The sequence below is a fragment of the Rhamphochromis sp. 'chilingali' genome (genome assembly GCF_963969265.1).
Source record: "Rhamphochromis sp. 'chilingali' genome assembly, chromosome: 8".
In the NCBI taxonomy this organism is placed as follows: Eukaryota; Metazoa; Chordata; class Actinopteri; order Cichliformes; family Cichlidae; genus Rhamphochromis; species Rhamphochromis sp. 'chilingali'.
Genome location: NC_137935.1, coordinates 1,378,028 through 1,400,537, shown reverse-complemented (window position 1 = coordinate 1,400,537; position 22,510 = coordinate 1,378,028). Strand labels below are relative to the sequence as shown.

Here is a 22,510-nt window from a genome sequence, read left to right as displayed (position 1 = left end):
CGTTCACTTCCCATTAATGGTAAATGGCCTGTATTTGTATAGCGCTTTACTAGGACCCCAAAGCGCTTCACACATCCAGTCATCCACCCATTCACACACTGGTGATGGTAGCTACGTTGTAGCCACAGCCGCCCTGGGGCGCACTGACAGATGTCAGTATAATCCCATTGTACATTAACTGGATCGACTCCACTATTTGGGAGTTTAGGCACTTTAGTATGAACAGCTGGAAACCATCTACCCCCTGAGACTGACAGACCGTCGGGTTTGTTTTTATCTTCAGAGTCTTATTTAAACCAGATGCTAACAAACTAAATGTTTGAGAGAAGATACGGCCTGTTTTCAAGTCTGTTTTCGTGGATACCTTCTACTCGTGTTCAGGTTCCGGTGGGTGAGCGTCCTTTTGCAGCCAAACTCAGCTGGCTCCTCTAAACTCCTTTAAAGAGCTAATCAAAGTGTTAGACATCGTTTCAGAGTGTGACACCGAGGTGAGGGTATGGTGGGTGTCTGGGGGGCTAAAAATGCTGTCCAACACACATGAACACACATGAATCAACGCTACATATGAGCGGGTGGAGGGAGGTTTGCAGTCTTCACACCCCCCGTTCTCTGTTGCCTGTTGGGGCGGGGGTGCTGGGAGGAGGAGTTGGCCGTCCGACTGCGGTCTGGAGTGTGGCGCCTCCCTGCTGCTGTGGAGTCGGGGTGGTCTGCCTCTCCCCACCGCAGGGGAAAGGGTAACACCACCTGGGTCTGGGTGCAATTCCCCCCTCCAGGGGCAAGGGTACCTAGACCCGGTTCGTAGAGTACGCTTGGGGAGTGTGATTGTGTGTACAGCGTCTCTTTATGTCTGTCTCCACGTTGGTTGAGTGTGGAGTGAGTGCATATGAGAGCATGAGGGTGGGAATGGATGTTTGTGTCTGTGTGTGCCTGTATGTCTGTGTCTATATGTCAGGTTGGGTGTCAGACGCCACCTCTCTGGGGACATCTCAGGCCCTCCAAGGTTTGGAGGCCTATCTCCCCCCACCACCACTTCCCCTGCCAGTGGCGGACTCCCTCAGGTGTCGGTGCGTTGGTGGTTCTTTGTGTCTGGGGGTGGGCGTCCAGGTACACACCGGCTCACTCCTTGGCGGCCGCTTATCGGGGCCTGGAGCCTGGGGCTCGCTCGGGCCACTTCGGAGGTGGGGTTAGAGACCATAACGCTCGCATCCTATCAGCTGGCTTGGAACATTGCACGGGCTAAAAAGCCACACAATGAAGGGGAGTTCGTTAAAAAATGCCTCAGTGACGTTGTTGAAATCTTGTCTCCTGAAAACAACAAATTAAAACGCATGGTATCAGACGTCCAACTGTCCCGCCACACTGTTGAACACAGAATATCGGACATTAACACGGCTATTAAATCACAGTTGCACTCTGACCTTCAAGCATGTGAGTATTTTAGTGTCGCATTGGATGAGAGTTGTGATATACAAGACAAGCCTCAGTTGGCAATATTTTAGGGTCTGTGTCAAACGATTGTGTGAAAGAAGAGCTCCTGGATATTGTGCCATTAAAAGACAGAACCCGTGGCATAGATGTGAAAGAAACCATGATGGCTGCATTTGAAAAAGCAAATCTGCCCATAACGAAATTAACTGCACCGCCACGGATGGAGCACCAGCCATGATGGGATCTGTGAACGGGCTTGTGGGGCTGTGCAAAGCTGACCAAACTATTCCTGACTTTTGGAATTTCCACTGCATCATCCACATGGAGCAACTCGTGTCTAAATCATTGAATTTAGATAACGTCACGAAGCCTGTGATGGAAATCGTCAACTATATCTGCACACATGCGCTTAACCACAGGCAATTCAAGAATCTCATCGCTGAGCTGGACCAAGGGCTTCCAGGTGACCTGCCGCTGTGAGGTGGCTGTCAAAAGGCCAGGTACTCTCTCGCTTCTTTGAGCTTTTGGATGCCGTGAAACTGTTTATGGAAGAGAAGGACTATCCCGTGCTCTCGGACCTCAAGTGGATTATGGATCTGGCCTTTTTGGTCGACATGCTGTGTCACTTGGACAGACTGAACCTGACAGTTAAGAAGAAACAGCTGGAAGCATCATATTGCAACTCATGAGCAGGAAAATCGCCAATCTACACAAACTGTGTTAACTGTGGAACACTTTCAGAGCCGGCACATCTGGAAAGGCTCCATCAGTGCTGAAAGGTATAAACAGGTTTAAGAGCAACATCTGCTCCATGCTGATGTTTCTCAGGAAGGCCTTTGTGTTTGAGCAGGACGATGCTGAACCGCAGACTGCTTCTATTCCAGCCTCACGGCTTCGGAGCAGAGGAGCCTGCAGTCCAGACCTCTGACCAGCTGACAACATCTGGAGCATCACGAAAGCAACAAGAGGACGAAGCAGAGCCAGAACTGCTGAGCAGCTGGAATCCTCCATCAGACTGGTGTTAGAGAGCAAACATGGACCTGTCCTACTTTTACAGACGTGTCGCTGCATCATGTTCACAAGGAGCTCCTATTTTTATCACCATGGTTCATGTTCACAGTTTGATATGTTTCTGTGTTCTACTGTGAATGAAATACAGTTTGAGACTTGAAGTCACTGCACTGCTTTTATTTCCATTTTACACAACAGCTAACTATTTTGTACTTGGGTTGTATAAAGATGCTCAAACATTATAGTGAAATACCACACACAGAGTAATAGTGCAGAAAATCCTGGTGTAATAACCAGACACACTGCAGGAACCTCTGAGCGCACTCAGTGCTGCTGTTTATCTCTAACATTCCAGCTGGGAAACATTTAAACATTAAGGCTCTCTGTCCCGCGGCCTCAGCGTAAACTATTCTAGTTTGTTGCCCGACGAGCCAAAGTGAAATTAATGAGCGAGTCTTCTTCTTGATTAACAGCCTGCAGATGAAACTGATTCATTTTCTTGTGTTCTAGTAGCATCAGTCTGAATCTTGGCAGCAGATGACCTGTTTGGACAGCTGCATTCATTTACTGGTGTTACTGGCTGGATGCATGCAGTCGGTGTGGTGCTCCCAGCTGACTTTAAGCTCAAACTCTAAGCATTTGTCATGGTGAAAATAGCGCCACCTTCAGGGCACTGAAAACATTGACTCTGCCTCATGAGCTCATTAAGCTCCCTCCGTCGTACACCCCTCACAAACCGAGCCCAGGACCAGGCAGGGGTTTGATACGTCTAAGCTCCACCGGGATGTGAGCGAACGAAGCGCTTTCAGTGCAAAGCAGGAGCCGATTCAGAACTCTGGTCGTGTTTAACCTGAACGTCTGTCGCTGAAATGCAAGAATATGAGACAGAACTGCTCTCAACACTGAAAATACTCCGAATGATCAAGAAAAACCTGCAGAAACATAAAGAGAGACGTCGACCCGTGAGAGAGTAAAAACACACCATGTGCACGTGTCCTGCTCCAACACCGAGCTCCCTTTAATTCATTCGTACAATGCAAGATTGAGTTTTGCACACATGACATCAGTCGGAAGAGTTTTCAGCATCACATCTTATTTAGAGCTATTTATAGCTACAGGCTGCCACCGCTTCATAACGCGCACACAGGCCGTCATGGAGGAGCTTTAGCTGGTTAGTAATTGGATTCAGACAGTTTTAGCTCAGTTTCAGGGCTGACAGCAGCTCTCTGGGCCCTCTGGAGGAAAACTGGGCGGTAAGTGTCTCTGCTGAGAAACGAAGTCCGAACAGAGCTGTGCGGTAAAAGAGAAAAGCTTAAAATTAACGAGACGGCTCTTTCAGGGGCCGCTTCACCCTCTAACCCCAGAGACAGCAGCTTGTCCGCTCCTGCGCATGCTCGGTGGGCCTCGTGGACCCCGCTCAGTGTGGCGTACATTTGTAGGATTTCCCCAGCAGCCCCCCATCAGCTCTCAGGCTTGTCCTTGTTGGGCCCCATGAAGTCCACGCCGTCGATGGGGATCTCCTTCTCCTTGATGGCCGCCTGCACGCAGCGCTGGTACTTCCGGAAGCTCTCCGTGCACGGGTCGCCGCTCCGGTCGCCCTTCAGGAACTTCTCGGCAAACCAGCGGTTGAAGCAGGTGTCGTACTCCCGCTTCAGCTCGGTACAGGCCTCCCCCACGCTGTTCATCTCCGGGAAAAAACACCGCTCGGCTCAGAAACGACAGAGGAGCGAAACCTGGAGGACCTACCTGCCGTTCCAACCCGGTCAGCGACAACGACATGCGCACTGTGGCTCTCCTTGGAGTGCGCCATGTGATTGGCTGGTTTGGAGAAAACGGCGTACCTGCGTGAGGACGTAACAAAGATTTGTACAAAAGAGGTATTCACTCTGAGGAGAAATTACGAACCCGAAGTGTTTTTAAAAAATACATAGTTAAATAATGGAAATATTTTAAATGTTGATCTATTTACTAAAATGTACCTTTAAGGCTGCCATAATCATTTGTGGCAAATAACAATCATATATAGTATGTAGTTGTATTTTTCCTCTTCCGTTTTTCTTTGTAGCAAGTTTAAATTCATGTCCTCTTCATTTGTCAAAATGATTTCTAACAATTTGCGTTGCTTTTTTGTAGTTTTTATTTATTTAATTATTTTTAATAAATATTTTTTATGCCTTTTCTCTAATAAAACAGCTTAGTCTCTAAACTGAAAAACTTAAAGATATATGTGTTGGTTAATTTACTTTTATGTACATATACGTATACTTTTTGATATTTATGATTTATCTGTGTGTTTTTTACTTTAGACGTTTGATAAATTGAAGAAACAAACGTGTTCTCAAAACATGGCGGAGTGGCACCTCGTCATCGTTTACCTACCCATTGTGCAAAACCCCGCGAGAGTTTTTGAGCAGCTTTCCGAAATCTCGCTGTTCCCCGAGAATACGCAAAGAATCACCAGAGAGGCAGAAATAAGCTTATATTCATATTTATTCATCAAAGATCTGGATTAAACCGGCTCCCTCTGGTTGAAGCAGGTAAGGAAGACCCGCAGAGCTCGTTATTTAAGCTCTGACTGCAGCTGCTGACGGGGTTATTGGACCCTGCCTCTGTGCTATGCATTAGCCTCTCCTGCTGGGCCCTTCTGGTTGTTGTGGCCGCGCAGCCGGACTTCGATTCAAGCTTCACCGAGCTGCTTTGTGAATTTTTCCGTTGCTGAAAGTGCTTCTGTCCGCAGAGACGAGATGTCCGACAGCGAGGACAGCGACTTCTCCGACAACCAGAGCGAGCGCAGCAGCGATGGAGAGGCCGAGGAAGTGGAGGAGAATGAGGTGAGCTAGCCGGCAAGCTACGTGTGCTAACAGGAGGTAAACAGAGAGGAGAGCGCAGCTGCGACATGTGCGGCAGGATACCGAGGAAGAACGCAGTCAGACCTGCATAAAAACGGCACAATTTATAATAAAAAGCTAAGAAACTTTATGGGAACAAACCCGGTCGTGTGTGTATGTGTGTCTTCTGTCTACTGGTCTTATTTGATCCGGTAAATTTGCTGCAGTCGACTGGATTTATGGCGGGACTATCTATAAAATAGAGTAAATAACCAGTTTTATAAGTAACTTTATGACTGTGAGTTATTGTACCTCCTCTGTGCCCACGTTATAATCCACGCAGTCCTCTTCAGATGTTGGGGCTCATTCTACAGATGGAGTATTAATAACGTGGTCACTTGTTGGCTTCACATAAATCAGAGGTTAATGTTTTTAAAAAGTCTTTTTTGTACATTGACTTAAAGAGCTTTGGTGTTTTTGGCACCGGTGTTACTCCTGTGGCATTTTTAAAGGCTTTTATGAACTATTATTTCCTGAGTCGCAGCAAAATAATACATGTAATGCAGCAAATCAGGAGCTGATCTTTTATTGTTTTCACGCTGGTGTGTTAAGTGTGATCGTGTGATGTTTTTGAAGCTGTTTTTGCTACAATAGGGTGTTAAATATGAAACACACAAAAACACCAGTGACACAAAGAGTCACGATCCTCCTACCGGACCAAAGGAGGGTTAATAATGACCAAAAACGTAGAATTCTTTGGATTAAATGTTCATATTTAATGTAAAATAACTGTTGATAAAGTTTTTCTGCCCTCGGGCATCTGTGGTGTCACCCACAGTAACGGCTCTGCTCTTACTCAAAATGAAAGTAACACCTGTGACGGTTTGAAAAATCCCTGCGTGGCACCAGACCACAGGTACTTTACACCCACTCGAACTAAAAGAGAACATTTCTGATAAATAAAGGTGACACTGGACTTACCACAAGCAATGTTTTTATAGAGCATCAGGAAAGGGAGTTGAGTGACATCACCACCGCCGTGTTTTGATTCTGCTTTTTAAAATACTTACCTGCTGTTTGTGCCTTTGGGCTCGAACACTTCGGTACAACTGCTTTAAAAGCAAATGCTGTCAGACTGATGACCGAAGACTTTTTATTTTAATGTAAAATTAAATGTCCCGTTTGTGTGTGATGTTCCTGTAAAAGCTGCCGTCTTCGACAAAACTCTAGAATATAACTCTTGAGCGTTCATGAGACTTTTTACCCAGATAAGTAAAGGATGTGCAAATGTTACTATACAAATGTCATTGCAGTTTCTCCCTCTGACGGGAAATTTGACTTATTTATTCATCAGAGATGCGTTTGACTGACGATAGGCCAACAGCCTTTATGGCACCAAATTTCTGAGTGAAAAAATAATTTGCAGGGTCTGTTCTCAGATGAGGCTCAGATCTCTGAGGCTGTGTTTATAAACCATCCCTGGAAAAACAGAAGAAGCGGAGAAGCAGCGGACTCTCGCAGCGGGACCAGAGGGGATGCAGGAGATTAATTTTCATCTGCTTTTGTTGTTGTGTCACCAGGAGGAGACGGGCAGCCCAGTGGGCAGTGACAAGGTAGCGGATGAGGAGGGGGAGGACCTGGAGGATGAGGAGGAGTACGACGAGGAAGAGGAGGAGGATGACGACGACGACCGTCCGAGGAAGAAGCCGAGACACGGAGGGTTCATCCTGGATGAAGCTGGTGTGAACAGACGACGATCTCTCAGACTCCTCGTGATGATGATGCACGTCTGACCCTGTGTTTGTCTGTCCAGATGTGGACGATGAGTACGAGGACGAGGATCAGTGGGAGGACGGAGTCGAGGATATTTTGGAGAAAGGTAAGAAAGTGAAGATGAGAGCTGTTAGGAATCCTGCAGCATGAGATTGATTCTAAACTCCAGACTCGATCCCGAGGCTCCGACTGACGGATCGTGTCTGTTTAATCACGTTGCACAAACTGGTTTCATCCATTAAACTAGTGAACAGATTACTGAACGTGCTACACGATCCCAGTCTGCTGACAGCACACCTGCTGAGGTGTAACCTCAGCTCATTTCACGTTTGTGATTGAGCCGGGGAGCCGTCGCCATCCCGCCTCCGGACGCATCGCTTTTGTTTTTCTGCCGGTTCTTATTAAAGTCCGTGTTTCGCACACTGACGTTCAAAGAGTCCGATCGGTGTTCACAACCAAAACTATTGTGATGTCGCTGCTTTGAGGAGCGGGACGAGGCCCGCGTTAGTCGTAGCCCGTCTTCAAAGCGACTTCAGTGCATCAGGGCGGCGCTAAAATGGCAGTGAGCTGCGGTGTGTTTGTGACTGAGCGGAACAGGTTGGCAGTTACGTGAACCTCCACGAGCAAATAGCTGAAAATCACAAATCTGTTGCCGTCTACACAGAACATCAAATTAACTCCAGCCCGAGCCTCCGAGACGTGGAGCAGATTCAGAAATTGCTCCACGGCGTGGTCTGTGCAGGACGACAGTTTAGCTGCACCAAGACGGAGGTGCTGAGCGGCCCTCACCCGATCCAGGAGTAGAAGCAGAATAGAAGCAGTGCCCACTGCCAACATTCGTGTCGCCGACTCGGATCATTGCAAGCTGCTGGCAGCGGTTGTTTGCGGTGATTGTCCGCTCTCCCGTGAAGCTCTGGGTTAAGTTAGTGTGAGTCCTTCTTCCCCGTCGACCGAAGTTTTAACCGAGGAGCTGCGAACGCTCGGGCCTGCAGCCCCAGGCCCCCCCCCCAGTTCAACACAAATTAAGGCTTCTAGTGACAACAGTCACGTCAGGCCCACAGTGTGACTCCTGGGCAGTTTGCAGTAACCAGCAGGAGAGAAACAAAGTTGCACATTAGCTGGATGAAGAAAGCCAAACATGTGGCAACACTCAGCAGGAAAACAGCGAGCGTGTGATCTGCAGTTAATGAGCTGAAATGTGCAGAAACACCACAATCAACTCCTTAAATATTTATCCTGGTCTGTTCACCAGAGAGACGCTCGCTGAAAATTGGCTCCATATTTCTCGACCATCACTGTTTTACTGGAAAAGTCCTTTAAGCTTGTTTAAAAACAGCAACCAAACCAAATGTACGCCCAAAGACCAAATCTGTGTTTGTTCTCCAATCAGCTGTCAGCCTCGGATCATGTGACGTGTCATCATTTCAGTTTAATGTGTGCGATGCAGAGGAACAGACCCAGGAGCAGCTGGATGTTTGATCAGATTTTTCAGGGCTTACAGAGCGCTGCGGGCCGCACTCGACCCGCCACGTGTGGTCCAATCCGCATGACTTTTTATACCAGAGTTCGAATCACCAAAGCTGAGGCGGACCAGTCGTGCCGGTCGGCTGCTGGCCGCCGAGGTCGTTAATCGTTTTTTTCCAGCTATCGGCTGCCGAAATGGCTCGTCGCTAACGAGCAGCTTTTTCCTCACACTCGCTGTTTCACGTCAGACGTCCGTCGTCACAGCAGCCGTGTGCTGAGTGAAGGAGAAGGAAAGTCAGATTGATCCAGTGTTGATGAAGGGCCCTGGATGTGTAGAACCTGGAAGAACGCCGATGACATCAAAACGTTTCCTGATTACTGTGTCTGTGAGGATGCGGTGGGAAACATTGAGCCGCTTCTTATTCGGGGCGCAGATCCGTCCAGAACTTTGTCAGTACTCGCGTCAACACGAACCGAACCACGGGCAGGACCCTCACATGTGTCAGTAGGAAGTGGCGCTCTTACAGTGTGATGTCCATGTGTGCAGGCTGTTTTCTGACTCTGCTCTCTCTGTCTTGCCGGCTCCTCTGTCGTGCATGCGGCCTCCAGTTAACGGTAAATCTGCTCCCGACGCTCTGATGTTTTCCATCGATGCCCATGCTGTAAATAGGATTCCAGCCCCATCCATTTGATTAAATCCACGTCCCTGAGTGTATTAACCCCACCCCCACACCTCATCTCAGCATTGCTGCATTCGTGAGTGTGTGGCGTAACGCGAGGAAGCACCGAGGGCAAATCCATGACTGGCTCGTTGAGCAAAAAACGCCAAACAGCAGATTAAAGAAAGTAGAAACTCTTTAAATTGATGTTTGAACCTAAGACGGCTCTCAGAGAACCAAGTGTGACCATTTGCCTGAACCTGCTACCTGACGGAGCTGCCATGATTTCAGTTTACACACTAACCAATGTGGGTGGAGCTTTTGTGATGATGCTGATGATGATAATGGTGGTGTAGCTTTGCTGAAGGTGGATGTACAGTAGAAACAGAATCGAAGCAAAAAGCTGCGTCTAAAGCAAAGCCGTTGTGCCGGTTGCCCGGGTAACCGATATGTAGATGCAGGATGTTTACGCCGTCGTGTTGACCTTAGCTTAGCGCCACTGCATTGGCTGACACGTGACCCAGCTGTGACATCATCACAACCAACGACTCTGATCTGTGAGCTGCTTCCGTGACGCTGACGTCTCAGAGTCGGCCGTAAACCCGTGTTTTGGGCCCAACCCTGCGGTTAGCGGCAGTGAGCGCCACGGCTAGCTTAAACGGGTCGTACCATGCGCTCGCCTCTCTGATCTGAGCGAGGTGACGTCACTTCACCGCGGATGCTCGAGTCGACCCCGCTGCTTGTTTCTAACTTTATTTAAACGAGACTGGGTGAGCGGGTACCTTCGCGCCTGATGTGATTGGCTGACAGCGGCGCTGTGTTTCTGCTGTACTTCCTCCTGAACCACATCACGTCTCCATGCTCCCCCGTGCTGCACGTCACCAATAATCACAGTGTTGTTGTTTGTGTATTTTTCCCATCATGCTTTGTGTTGCTGTTGCCTGACTCACTGTCTTTTGGCTCCTCACACTTTCTCCCTTCCTTTTGGGTTTGTCTCCTGTCCTTCCTCCCCCTCCGTCTCCTTTTTCACTCCTCTTCCTCTCCGGGCGGTCCTGAGCAGAGGAGGCTGAAGGTAAGTTTTTCATGTCATAACTGTCGAATACGCTTCAGTTCACTGGACTGGAAACAAACCGTCTCTTCTCGCCTTCAGTGTCAAACATCGACCACGTGGTTCTGGATGAGGATCACTCTGGATCCCGGCGGCTGCAGAACCTCTGGAGGTAAAGCTTTTGTTTTTGACCGCCAAAATAAAAGTCGGAGGGTTTTTATTAGGAATGGACTGAAAGCCACAGTTTGATCTGCTGATGGGAAACTCTCAGCCTGTGGGAGAGGTCACTCCCCTGTTCGGTCTGATTGGGGGCGTGGCCGTCCGCCATTCACTGCAGGTAACACGCAGACTCTGTGGTTTACTTTGTACTGAGCCCCGTCTTCATACAGGGAATGATTTACCCTGCACAGCTCCATTCAGCTGAAACCTTTATCCTTTCAAGTAAAATAAAAGCTAGCTATTATTTAAAAGCGCCGTCCAACCAGACCAGCTGAAAACACAAAAGAGGAATTTTTCCCGGCCTGCGTTTTTAAACAGAATAATGTGTCACTGAGATTCTCAGCTTCAGTTTGACGGCACACTTCACAGCTCACACGTGAACATTGAGTTTGTCTTTGTGTTGCAGAGACTCCAGGGAGGAGGCGCTGGGCGAGTACTACATGAGGAAGTACGCCAAGTCGTCCGGAGGGGAGCAGTGAGTACCTTTGTCCTTCCTCCTGCAGGTTGGGCTCCTCTGCCTCAGACACCACGACACGCTGAGCTGCCAGCGTCGGTTACTTTAATGACGTCACATGATTCTTAGTCGCGCGATGGCGAGCTGGACGAACTGTTTCCCACACAGACTGTGACAGACCACCAAAACTGTTGCTTTTTCTTCTTCTGTGATGCGCAGTTACTCTGGAGGGTCCGAGGAGCTTTCCGATGACATCACCCAGCAGCAGCTTCTTCCTGGAGTCAAGTATGTAAACACTGATCCACCAATCAGCTTCCAGACTTCGCTGACATTATTACAGTGGTTTAATGTGTGTTTGTCCCCATCAGGGACCCCAACCTGTGGACAGTCAAGTGCAAGGTACACACACACACACACACACACACACACACACACACACACACACACACACCGGGAGGATGCACACCTTTATGATGCTTCCTGTCTCTGCAGATCGGAGAGGAGAGGGCGACCGCCATCGCACTGATGAGGAAGTTCATCGCCTACCAGTTCACTGACACGGTAAGAACTCGCCTCTGATTGGCTGGAAGTTTTCTCTGCGCTGCTGATGCAGGACAGCAGGACGGAGGGTTTTAACCTGATACAGGCCCAAGTTTTTATTACATCTACAACAAAAAGAACCGGTGACCTGAATGGATCCTCGCTTAGAGAGAAATAACCAATGACACAAAGTTTCTGAGGTCAAAGGTCGCAGCTGATTTTCCTAGTTTGGGTTTTGACCTGCTGATCTTCCTCTCCTCCACCCGCAGCCTCTGCAGATCAAGTCCGTGGTGGCCCCGGATCACGTGAAGGGCTACATCTACGTGGAGTCGTACAAGCAGACGCACGTCAAGGCCGCCATCGAGGGCATCGGCAACCTGAGGATGGGCTTCTGGAACCAGCAGATGGTCCCCATCAAGGAGATGACGGACGTGCTGAAGGTCGTCAAGGAGGTCACCAACCTGAAGCCCAAGTCGTGGGTCAGGCTGAAGCGGGGCCTGTACAAGGACGACATCGCTCAGGTGCTCAGAGGGGGGGGGCGTTTTCACTCGTCAGATTTCAAATCATGTTTACCGATGTTTACGTAGTCCGAGCGCTCTCCTGGGGGTTAAAGGTCACATGTTCCAGGGTGCCAGCTTCAGCCCAGCAGGAGGAGGGGCCTGTCTCAATACGCATACTTGTGCATTCTCGTGTACTCGTGATACGTCATCAGTCGGAGACAAAGTACTGTTCCAATTCAAAGTACGCATCAAGCCGAGAACGCGAAAAATTCCCGGATGTGTACAAATCACGAGTCCGTACTTGAGAATTGAGAAAGGGCGGAGCTGTTTACTGTTCCCCATCACCACAGTTACAGCTGCTCCGCTGTGCCAAGCAAACAAGGCTTTACCCTCCAGCCGTTTTCCAGTCTGCTTCCCTTCACCTCCCGATTCCTCTCACAAACACGTCCTCTGATAAAATTCCACTTCGTTCAGCCGTAAAATGATCGCTGTGTGAACTCGGAGCCATGTGTGGCTGAAGCTGGTAAACAGCTGCTTACGGTCACGTGGCTAACCAGCACCTCTTCCCCACTTCCTGAGAAACAAAAGCTAAAGTTTAAGCTCGAGAGCGGAGGAACGTAAGCTGCTCCGTGAGCGTAAACGTCACGTCTCTGTTCTCCAGGTGGACTACGTGGAGCCGAGCCAGAACACCATCTCCCTGAAGATGATCCCTCGGATAGACCTGGACCGCATAAAGGCCAAGATGAGCCTGGTAGGTCAAACTCGAAGGTCTTTTCTCCACTCGAGTCGCTGCTCTGATGCGTAACTGTGTGTGTGTGTGTGTGTGTGTGTGTGTGTGTGTGTGTTACAGAAAGACTGGTTTGCCAAGAGGAAGAAGTTCAAGAGGCCTCCACAGAGGCTGTTTGATGCTGAGAAGATCAGGTAACGGCCTGTCCGGCCTCGAGCATGCTGGGGTTCCTCGCTGAGGCAGCAGCGTGATGACACTCTGTGGTTTTCACTCCTCAGGTCTCTGGGAGGAGAGGTCAGCCATGACGGAGACTTCATGATCTTTGAGGGAAACCGTTACAGCCGCAAAGGATTCCTCTTCAAGAGCTTCGCCATGTCCGCTGTGGTGAGGAAGACTCTTCACAGACTCACTGTTACTGTGAACCTGGAGCTCGTTTAAATGAGAGAGTGAGAGTTGCAGAGGAAACGGGCCAGTCCGCCTGCTGCAGTGATGCACAGTCCAAACTTTATATGCAAACAGCTTGAAACATGCTCACTGCAGATCTCACTCCTCGTCCTCACAAAGTCTACATGAAGCACTCTGTTATGTGTGATTTTTCCCTCTGTGAAGCTCAGTGTGAGGCAGCAGCATGTTTGTTTAAGACCGCCAAGCCCCTAACCACTGCACAGCTGAGCTCTTTGAACCTCACACAAACAGCTGCCGTTTCTTAGAGAGGTTTATTTTTGGCCAAGATAATAAATGAAATTAAACTGAGGAGAAGCTAATGTTCGCTCTTTACCACAGTTTATGCCCCGATTTTGATCCAAAGTTAAAACGATCGTGACGTCATTTTGGCGTGTTTGTTGTAGATCACAGACGGAGTGAAGCCCACGCTGTCAGAGCTGGAGAAGTTTGAAGACCAGCCGGAAGGAATCGACCTGGAGGTGGTCACAGAGTCGGGTACGAGTCTTTCTGTAAATCTGCAGTCCTGTGAAACCTGCTGTCTGCGAGGCCGTCGGGCCCACGGTTACAGCGTGGGACGTCCCAAAGCGGGACGATGATCCTGAGCGCGGCAGCACAGCTGAAAAGGAGCCGCTGTGGCGAATTCACCGCAGTCGGCCGATCCTGTCGTAAGCACAGCGAGACGGATAAAGTTACAGAAACAATCGCTGCTGCTAAACGACGTTCTCCTGCCCGCTGAGCCAGCAGCAGCTCAGTTTTTACAGCACAACGAATCGTGATGTTTTTAATCAGCTCTGTCATTAATTCATGCCTGGGTCCCAGTTTTACTTGCAGTTGTTCAGTTTTCATGGATTTAAACAGAACTGTTACTGTTGGTGACACCTGTTCTTTCAACTTAAACAGTTGGTTTATAACCCGCTACGTGGAGAACATGAACTCGTGTTTACGACGAAGCTTCAGTTTGAATCTGTGTGTGCGCTCAGGTAAGGAGCGTGAGCACAACCTGCAGGCCGGCGACAACGTGGAGGTGTGTGAGGGCGAGCTGATCAACCTGCAGGGAAAGATCCTCAGCGTGGACGGCAACAAGATCACCATCATGCCCAAGCACGAGGACCTGAAGGTACGCACACGCGCACAGTTGCAGTAATCCTGCACACAGGACACAGGAGTCATAACTTTAACCTTTTGATTGGTTATTCGTTCAGAGCCACGCCTCCTCATTGCACAGGAGTAGAGGGGGCGGGACTTACTGTAACGCAGCATTATCTGGTGTAACTGTACATATTCCCGTTGCCCTGCCCTCTGTCCTGTGTGTGCTCCGTGCAGGACCCTCTGGAGTTCCCGGCTCACGAGGTGAGAAAATATTTCCGGATGGGCGACCACGTGAAGGTGATCGCCGGGCGATACGAGGGCGACACCGGCCTCATCGTCAGAGTGGAGGAGAACTTTGTCATCCTGTTCTCCGACCTCACCATGCACGAGGTAAGAGGTTTGCAGTGTCTCCACCCACCGTTCCTCACCCTCCACCGTCCCCCTCTGCCAAGCCTCGGGTCATTCGAGTCCTCTAGTGGAAAATCAGATGTTGTTAAATGAGGGTTCGGGCTTGATTTGAAAAGTTGAGGCGCAGAGTGGGACAGCTCCGTGCTGCTACAGAACAGTTTGGCAGCTCCCACTGATTTACTGGAAGAGGCGTCTCTTTATGGAAGCAACAAGCCTGCGACTGACAGCTTGAACACATGGAAAGTCCCTGTGGGGAGGATTTGGAGAGATCTCAGTGAATACTTGATATCATAACTCTGTTTGTTTTCTCTCTCGCCTCCTGAGATTCATTTTGTTCTGATGCTTTGACAGTTTTGTCTTTGAACTCTTCATGTGTGTCGTGTCTCATGAAGTCCTTAAACTGCTCGCCGGCACAGGAGTCTGAGAGGCTGCTCACCCGCTGGAGGACGAACCTCAGATTCTCGTTTTCGGGGTTCAGACTAACGCTGGTCCCTGAATGCTTTATGTGCTGCTGAGTTGGTACCAAATCTCTTTGCTCTCCTCATTGAATCGAAGGAGAGACTAAACCATCCAACCCCGTCTTTGTTCTTCCTGAGAATGGGAGGCAGAGCCTTCAGCTGGGAGTCCGGCTCCAGCTCCTGGATCCCACGGTCCTCTGATTTCTAAGGAAAAGCGCGTTGAGCCGAGTTGAAGCTGGATGTCATGACACGGCGTTTAATGACTCTGTAGTCATAAAAGTGTGGTGTGGTGACAGCCCAGCACTGGCTTATCGCTGTGGGGAATGAAACCGTTTTAATAAAATGCTAACATGACTGTGATCACAAATCCGCTCTTCCTGTCTGCAGCTGAAAGTGCTGCCCAGAGACCTGCAGCTCTGCTCTGAGACCGCGTCCGGCGTCGATGTAGGCGGGCAGCACGAATGGGGCGAGCTGGTGCAGCTGGACCCGCAGACGGTCGGCGTTATTGTTCGGCTGGAGAGGGAGACATTCCAGGTAATAGTCCGCTCCGGGAAGCGCAGAAAGCGCGGCGGTTGATCGACGATTAACAAACGCCTTCTTTGTCTTTCAGGTGCTGAACATGCACGGGAAGGTGATGACCGTGCGCCACCAGGCGGTGAACCGCAGGAAGGACAACCGCTTCGCCGTGGCGCTGGACTCGGAGCAGAACAGCATCCACGTGAAGGACATCGTCAAAGTCATCGACGGGCCGCATTCTGTAAGCGCGACTTCACCCACAGCTAAATATTTCTGTCGACGTGACGTTTAATGGCAGACTTGAACTCACGCGAGGCTGCTGTCGGCGTCGCTGTCCGCTCGAGGGTCAGAGCTGAACTCCTCTGCGGGCAGAAGCCTTTAACGCTCGCGTGTTTCCTCCTGCAGGGCCGGGAAGGCGAGATCCGTCACCTGTTCCGAGGCTTCGCTTTCCTCCACTGTAAGAAGCTGGTTGAGAACGGAGGAATGTTCGTCTGCAAGACCAGACACCTGGTGCTGGCGGGCGGGTCCAAGGTCAGCACCTCATGCTCGCTTCTTCTTTGTTGTGCCTGAAAATTAAACCGTCTGCTTTTCCAGGCCCTCTAATATCTCACATAACCGTGTGAGATCTCTCGGTGGCTGCAGGGCAACCGGACTGAGAGCATTTCTCAGCGTCGTCCTTGGCAACTTGAATAAAAATGTGTTTTGAGTGTGAAGCAGCTCTGAGGCGCGTCCAGGGTTGTATAACAGTGTTTGGGCTGTGGGGGTGAAACGTGGAGGGGCTTCATCAACAATATCAAACCCAGGAAAAGCTTTCCGTGTGAATATGTGGAAGAATTACTGCCATGTGCTGGGAAGCTCAGCCTGTCTTTAATGAGTCTGTCAGCATGAGAGCAGTGGCAGCAGGCCTCTTTCTGACGATGAGGGTCGGGTCGTAGTGGACGGGTTTGCTTCCTCACGCCACTCGGAGACGCTGCACCCGTCTCCCCACCTCATGAAACCGATTCAATCCCCCGAGCGCGCCTGCCGACACGGCTTCGAGGTGCCAGTTCTCTTCCAAATGTGTAAAGCAGAGCCATCCTGGACCTCTGCAGAGCGAGCCGCACTTTCACTGGACCGACTCGCCCAGCGTTTCATGCGCAGCAGAGAAAAGGATTCGTCAGATTTCTTGTAGCATGTCGAGCTTGAACAATTTGACTGTTTGTGTGTTTTAGCCCAGAGACGTGACCAACTTCACAGTGGGAGGATTCGCACCGATGAGCCCTCGCATCAGCAGCCCCGTGCACCACGGCGGAGGAGGTGAGTGCTGGAAACACACAGCAGCTTAACGACGGGGGTGCCGCTCTTTGGAAAACACGATGAGGGGATGAAAATAAGTCAGCCAAAGGTTTTTCACTCGAGAGAACAAAGCGTATATCTGGCTTTGTTTGCGACCGCAGCCGCACTGACATCCAGATTCCCTGATTTCGATCGATCGAGCGATTGATTGGAGGTTCTTAGTTCAGCTTAGCCAGATTCATTCTTCCTGTACAATCAGAAGCGTTTCAAACGCTGTCACTGTTTCTGAACCAGATTTATAGAAAGAGTCATCATCTCTTGATCGATCACATTAAGATTTGGGGATTTCCCAGGCACTTCCAGACTTGGCGTGATGATGTTGCAGGTCTCTCGCTTACTACCTCTGACAGGTGGGATTTATTCGTACCTCGGTTCTTCCTGTGCACAGACGTCTCGTCTCTGAGGCGCCTCCGGTTTACTGACACATTTGTTTTTTCACGTCCGTCTGGAGCCAGAGGGGTCGTCCAGCTCTCTGGGGGTCAAAGATGTTTTAATCTCATAACTTCCAGAGGAACTTTTCAGGAACGTGGAGGCGTGTGGCTCTGTTTCAATGTCATGGAAGGAAAACAAGCAATTAAAACTTGTCTTTGTGATGAACGTGCAAAAACAGAGACCGTTCGTTTTGTTTTTTCTGTCTCTGATTAGAAGAAATGTTGAGGGAAGCAGAGACCGACCTGTTCGACTGTCTGTGATCAGGTTACTGATGCTGACGAGTCGGCGCGCTTTTCTTTCTCTGGTGCGAAAGAAACAAAATGATTCGCTGACTGATGGAGGTGCTGGTGTGGCCTTTCAGGTGCTCAGCAGAGAGGAGGCGGCGGAGGAGGAATGGGGCGGGGCCGAGGACGCAGAGACAACGAGCTGATTGGTCAGACGGTCCGTATCTCCCAGGGTCCTTACAAAGGTAAGACCGAGGAAACCGGTGTGAAGGATGGGACCGGTGGGGGGGTCGGTGCTGATGGCTTTGCCTCCCTTCCCCAGGATACATTGGTGTCGTGAAGGATGCAACCGAGTCCACGGCCAGGGTGGAGCTGCACTCCACCTGTCAGACCATCTCTGTGGACCGACAGCGATTAACCACCGTGTACGTATCTTCACTGAGTCCTTAACACACACAGGAAATCATTTTCTCCGTGCTGGCAGCAGCTGTGTTTGTTTACGCTCATGATTCCCTCCCCGATCCTTCTTCTCTGCAGCGGTGGAGCGAAGAGGCCCAGTGGGTTCACCTCCACCCATGTACGTACTCCCATTTACGGCTCCCAGACTCCCATGTATGGCGTCGGCTCCAGGACACCGATGTATGGATCTCAGACTCCGCTGCACGACGGTAGGCCACGGTTTGGTCGTCCTCTATCGGCTAAAAGCACGTGTTTGTTTTTTGGGTTTGTGTTCCTCCGATTGAATTTCTGCTTCTCTTTGTAACAGATGTGTTACAGTGTTATCGTTAGGGATGGGTATCGTTTAGGTTTTATCTGATACCGGTGCCAAACCGGTACTTTTGAAATGGTGCCGGTGCTTAAAGAATGGAGAACACAAAATTGGTCCAAAAACCTCTCATGTTCAGCTAGTTTTTGTAAAAAGATAACAATGTTAGCCTTTTCTGCAGCTATGGGGCATATATGGTATCACTCTTGGCTGGAAGCAGTGCTTAAACAATGGAAAAAACACAAACTTTGTCCAAAAACCTCTCATGTTTAACTGTTTCCCACTTTTTCTTTGGTCATTTTAGCCTTTTTGGCCAGGGTGAAGGGAGTATCTGCCATCAAACAAGAAGACAGCCGCATGTAGCTATGATGATGTTTGCTAGTTCACCTTACATGCATTAATGTAATAACGTGTTTAGCCTACTCAACGTAAATTACACACGAACAACATGAAGCTACTCACACAGAGAAGAACGGCTGCTGCTGCATCATCATCCTCATCATTTCTGCTACACTGGCAGGGCTAGGGGCCAGGACTCTCCTCTTCGGGTTTTTTGGGGGATGTTGCTAACTCCGGGTCCGATAACTGGCACCACACCCGCAGTAGATGTGCTCGGTGTGAGGTCTCGCAGCAAGCTATCAAATACGGCGCATTTCTGGGCTTTTAAAAAAAACGCTATGTGTCGCCAGGTGTTTCATCGGATTCGAGGTGTTGCCTCCTTTGACAGTATCACAGTATCAGCTTAAAGCACTTGTTGCTGCTGAGTTTGCATCTTTTGCTGTGAAGTACAGCCAGACTTTGACCGCTTCGCCTTGGGCATTTTTAATCTGTAGCTCTGCTCTAAAAGAACGTACGTACCTGGCCCCGCCTACTATCCTCGGAAACGTAAAATGATTGGCTAGAAGTGTATCACAGCTCAGGAAAAAAAGCAACGAAATGTGCGCTGCTTTTCGATCTGGTTACTACTGTTTATGTCAGAACCGGGACCCATCCCTAGTTATCAGTATTCAGTTTGTGTTACCAGGTGGGAGCAAGAACAGCAGTGGGCGGAGCTGTTGGTTCATCAGTGAATATATTGATGATTAATGGATGAGTTCATTGTTTGTAAAGTAGCGCCTCACTTTTCTCTGAGCCTGGCTCTGATTAAACTGAGGTCCGCCTTTAGTTGAAGTTTAACCAGTAACCTCCTCTAGTTTGAACTGGTGGTGGTGGTCCTTTAACTCGTCACCTGAGGGTCTGAAGCTAAACGCAGCTGACTGTTGGTGCTCGTATAAAGTTGCTTCGACTTGTACGTCTTACGTCCAAATGCGACGTGCCCGTTAAAACAAGGGGAGCTGGTGCTGACACTGGACCGTAGAGTGGGCGTGCGTCATGACTGTGTCATCAGCATAGAGGTGACTGTCCTCACCTGTGAGCAGCACAGTGCTCTCGCCTCTAACTCACAGCATCTTTTGCCTCCTAACAGGAAGCCGTACGCCCCACTATGGATCTCAGACCCCACTGCATGATGGGAGCAGGACTCCAGGTCAGAGCGGAGCGTGGGATCCCAGCAACCCCAACACACCGTCCAGGTGACGCAGTGACCGGTAAACACAGCGTTCCCTTCTTTTTTTTCTTCTTTCTGTCTAACACGTGATTTATTTCTTCTCAGAAATGAGGAAGACTACGACTTCGGCTACGATGACGAACCCTCTCCGTCCCCTCAGGCCTACGGGACGACCCCCAACCCTCAGACCCCGGGTTACCCCGAGGTCCCCTCGCCACAAGTCAACCCTCAGTACAACCCTCAGACACCTGGCACGCCCGCGATGTGAGTATAAGGCACAGAAACACACCCTCGCCCTCCCCTCCATAGCTGACGTAGCGACATAGCTGATCTGGGTCCTCGATTCTCGATTTGTATATTTGTGTTTCTGTGTGCAGGTATAACACAGAGCAGTATTCTCCATATGCGGCCCCGTCCCCTCAGGGCTCCTACCAGCCCAGCCCCAGCCCTCAGAGCTACCACCAGGTGGCGCCCTCACCTGTCGGCTACCAGAATACGCACTCACCAGCCAGCTACCACCCCACGCCGTCCCCCATGGCTTACCAGGTAGACAACGACGCTGAGCTGCTCGGGCTTTCCCTGAATATTTGTGTTCTGGGTTTTTTTTGTATGTTTTTTAAGATTTCTTTTGTTAATCAGAGTTTGGATGAAGGGCGGGCAACTCCAGGCCTCAGGGCTGGTGTCCTACAGGTTTTAGATGTGTCCTCGATCCAACACAGCTGATTTTAAACGTTCTCCAGAGGCCTGGTAATGAACTAATCATGTGATTCAGGTGTGTTGACTCAGGGTGAGACCTAAAACCTGCAGGACACCGGCCCTCGAGGCCTGGAGTTGCCCACTCCTGCTTTAGGACCTTTCTGTTTGTGGAGGTCTAGATTTTTCTGAAATTTGTTCTCAGTCTGCGTCATGTCATCTGCACAGGCGAGTCCCAGTCCGAGTCCTGTGGGCTACAGTCCCATGACGCCCGGAGCGCCCTCTCCTGGAGGCTACAACCCTCACACCCCAGGCTCCAACATCGAGCAGGGCGGCAGCGACTGGGTGACCACAGACATCCTGGTCCGAGTGAAGGACTCGTTCATGGACCTGATGGGGCAGACCGGGGTCATCCGCAGCGTCACGGTGAGTCTGAACACTTGGCGCGCAGCAGCGCTGATGGCGTCCTCGCTCCCTGCGAGTCTCTGATATTACTGAGAAATGTTTTTTGGGAGATCTGGCTGCGCTCGAGCATAAAATGTTGTGAAATGTGTGAAAAATGTTATTCTGGGAGTCGGAGACGCAGCTCTCGCACACAACGATCTGAGGTGTTATTAGGGACGTGCAGATGTTGCTGCTTAGAACCGCATCACAGTTGTGAAATGTCTCCAAATTCGCCGAGAGCTTAAGAGCCATCTGGTTCTGCTTCCTGCTTCCTGCTGCTGTTGGATGGCGGCTCGCTGGATCAACATAAATGCTCCTTTATAAACACAAAAGAAAGCGTTTCTTCACATTCACAGGAGGCGTTAATCTGTTCCATATCGACACAGTCCTGACTCAGGAAGTCGTGTTTGTCACAACAGGCGGAGCTGAATCATTTCTGAGTAACTCTGACAGCGATGTTCCTCTGGCCTCCCGCCCACGGTGTTTAGGAACACGCCTCCGTTACTGTCGAAAGTCAGAAACATTCAAGTGTTTGACGGATTTCACCGTTTAGCGCACAGACAGCTTTGGCCTCAAACTCTGCTTACGTGTGGACAGGAGCACAGACATGTGCACCTTTAGCTCCTTTGTGATGTCAGGCCGTCTGAGGCTTCTGATTGGCCGGCGTGCAGTAACCATTACAGCCGAGCGCAGCTTCGTGAGTGGCGGTGGAGATGAAACGGATTCAGTGTCTTTGTTTAGGTCTGAAATTGATTTTAAAGCAGCTCCTTTGAATATTTTTCATGTGTGTGTGTGTGTGTGTGTGTGTGTGTGTGTGTGTGTGTGTGCACGTGCGTGCACGTGTAGGGAGGGATGTGCTCGGTGTTCATGCAGGAGTCTGAGAAGGTGGTGAGCGTCAGCAGCGATCACCTGGAGCCGGTCACGCCCACCAAAAACAACAAGGTAAGAACCACAGTCGCGGTTTCTGGCGTCCAGCTGTCTGCAGATCGTTCGTTTAGAGCGCGTGTGAGGCTCAACGCTGCGTTCGCTGTGCCCCGTTTCAGGTGAAGGTGATTCTCGGAGAGGACCGCGAGGCCACGGGGATCCTTCTGAGCATCGACGGAGACGACGGCATCGTGCGCATGGAGCTGGACGACCAGCTCAAGATTCTCAACCTGCGGTTCCTGGGCCGCCTCGAGCACTGAGCCTCGCAGAGCTCCCACACAAACGTCTGGTTTTTATTACCTAAAGATCCAAAAACCACATGTGGCTCTGTGTGTGCAGTTCAGCGGGTCTCTCCGTTTTTGGCATTTTTATTTTCTTCTTTTCTTATTAGTGGTCTGAATCTGCTTTTAGTGCTTTTCCTTCATGTTCTGTCTGTGACTTTGGTTTTCTTGATGCAGCAGGATGAAAATAATGTGTAACATGTCAATAAACTGATTCAGTGACATTTCTGTATGTTGTGTCAAAGCCACTAGCCGCTGTCACTGGCTGGGTTGTCATAGCACCGGATAATCAATGCAGT

At 50.0% G+C, this 22,510-nt stretch overlaps 2 protein-coding genes across 2 annotated transcripts; one reads left to right on the top strand and one right to left on the bottom strand.

Moving 5' to 3' along the window:
* Nucleotides 1-3,433: 3,433 nt before the first annotated feature.
* triap1 (TP53 regulated inhibitor of apoptosis 1) lies at nucleotides 3,434-4,240 on the bottom strand. Its single transcript, XM_080889681.1, has one exon. The coding sequence runs from the start codon at nucleotides 4,122-4,124 to the stop codon at nucleotides 3,900-3,902; it is 225 nt and encodes a 74-aa protein (XP_080745807.1). The 5' UTR covers nucleotides 4,125-4,240; the 3' UTR covers nucleotides 3,434-3,899.
* A 577-nt stretch (nucleotides 4,241-4,817) lies between these two features.
* On the top strand, nucleotides 4,818-22,435 carry supt5h (SPT5 homolog, DSIF elongation factor subunit). Its single transcript, XM_080889682.1, has 30 exons — nucleotides 4,818-4,976; nucleotides 5,177-5,270; nucleotides 6,848-7,007; nucleotides 7,081-7,146; nucleotides 10,224-10,235; nucleotides 10,314-10,383; nucleotides 10,837-10,905; nucleotides 11,104-11,169; nucleotides 11,253-11,283; nucleotides 11,377-11,445; nucleotides 11,694-11,945; nucleotides 12,586-12,675; nucleotides 12,775-12,845; nucleotides 12,930-13,035; nucleotides 13,500-13,590; nucleotides 14,076-14,212; nucleotides 14,419-14,574; nucleotides 15,438-15,584; nucleotides 15,661-15,807; nucleotides 15,972-16,097; nucleotides 16,778-16,862; nucleotides 17,695-17,802; nucleotides 17,880-17,982; nucleotides 18,095-18,225; nucleotides 19,789-19,894; nucleotides 19,975-20,133; nucleotides 20,247-20,415; nucleotides 20,791-20,988; nucleotides 21,853-21,948; nucleotides 22,050-22,435. The coding sequence occupies exons 2-30, from the start codon at nucleotides 5,184-5,186 to the stop codon at nucleotides 22,188-22,190; spliced, it is 3,249 nt and encodes a 1,082-aa protein (XP_080745808.1). The 5' UTR covers nucleotides 4,818-4,976; nucleotides 5,177-5,183; the 3' UTR covers nucleotides 22,191-22,435.
* Nucleotides 22,436-22,510: the final 75 nt, after the last annotated feature.

Bases quoted from the DNA above. Each gene is read 5' to 3' on its own strand.
- supt5h (XM_080889682.1), top strand. From the start codon at position 5,184: ATGTCCGACAGCGAGGACAGCGACTTCTCCGACAACCAGAGCGAGCGC. The intron at 13,036-13,499 runs GTGAGGAAGACT...TGTTTGTTGTAG, and splicing joins GCTTCGCCATGTCCGCTGTG to ATCACAGACGGAGTGAAGCC. The intron at 17,803-17,879 runs GTAAGACCGAGG...TCCCTTCCCCAG, and splicing joins CTCCCAGGGTCCTTACAAAG to GATACATTGGTGTCGTGAAG.
- triap1 (XM_080889681.1), bottom strand. From the start codon at position 4,124: ATGAACAGCGTGGGGGAGGCCTGTACCGAGCTGAAGCGGGAGTACGAC.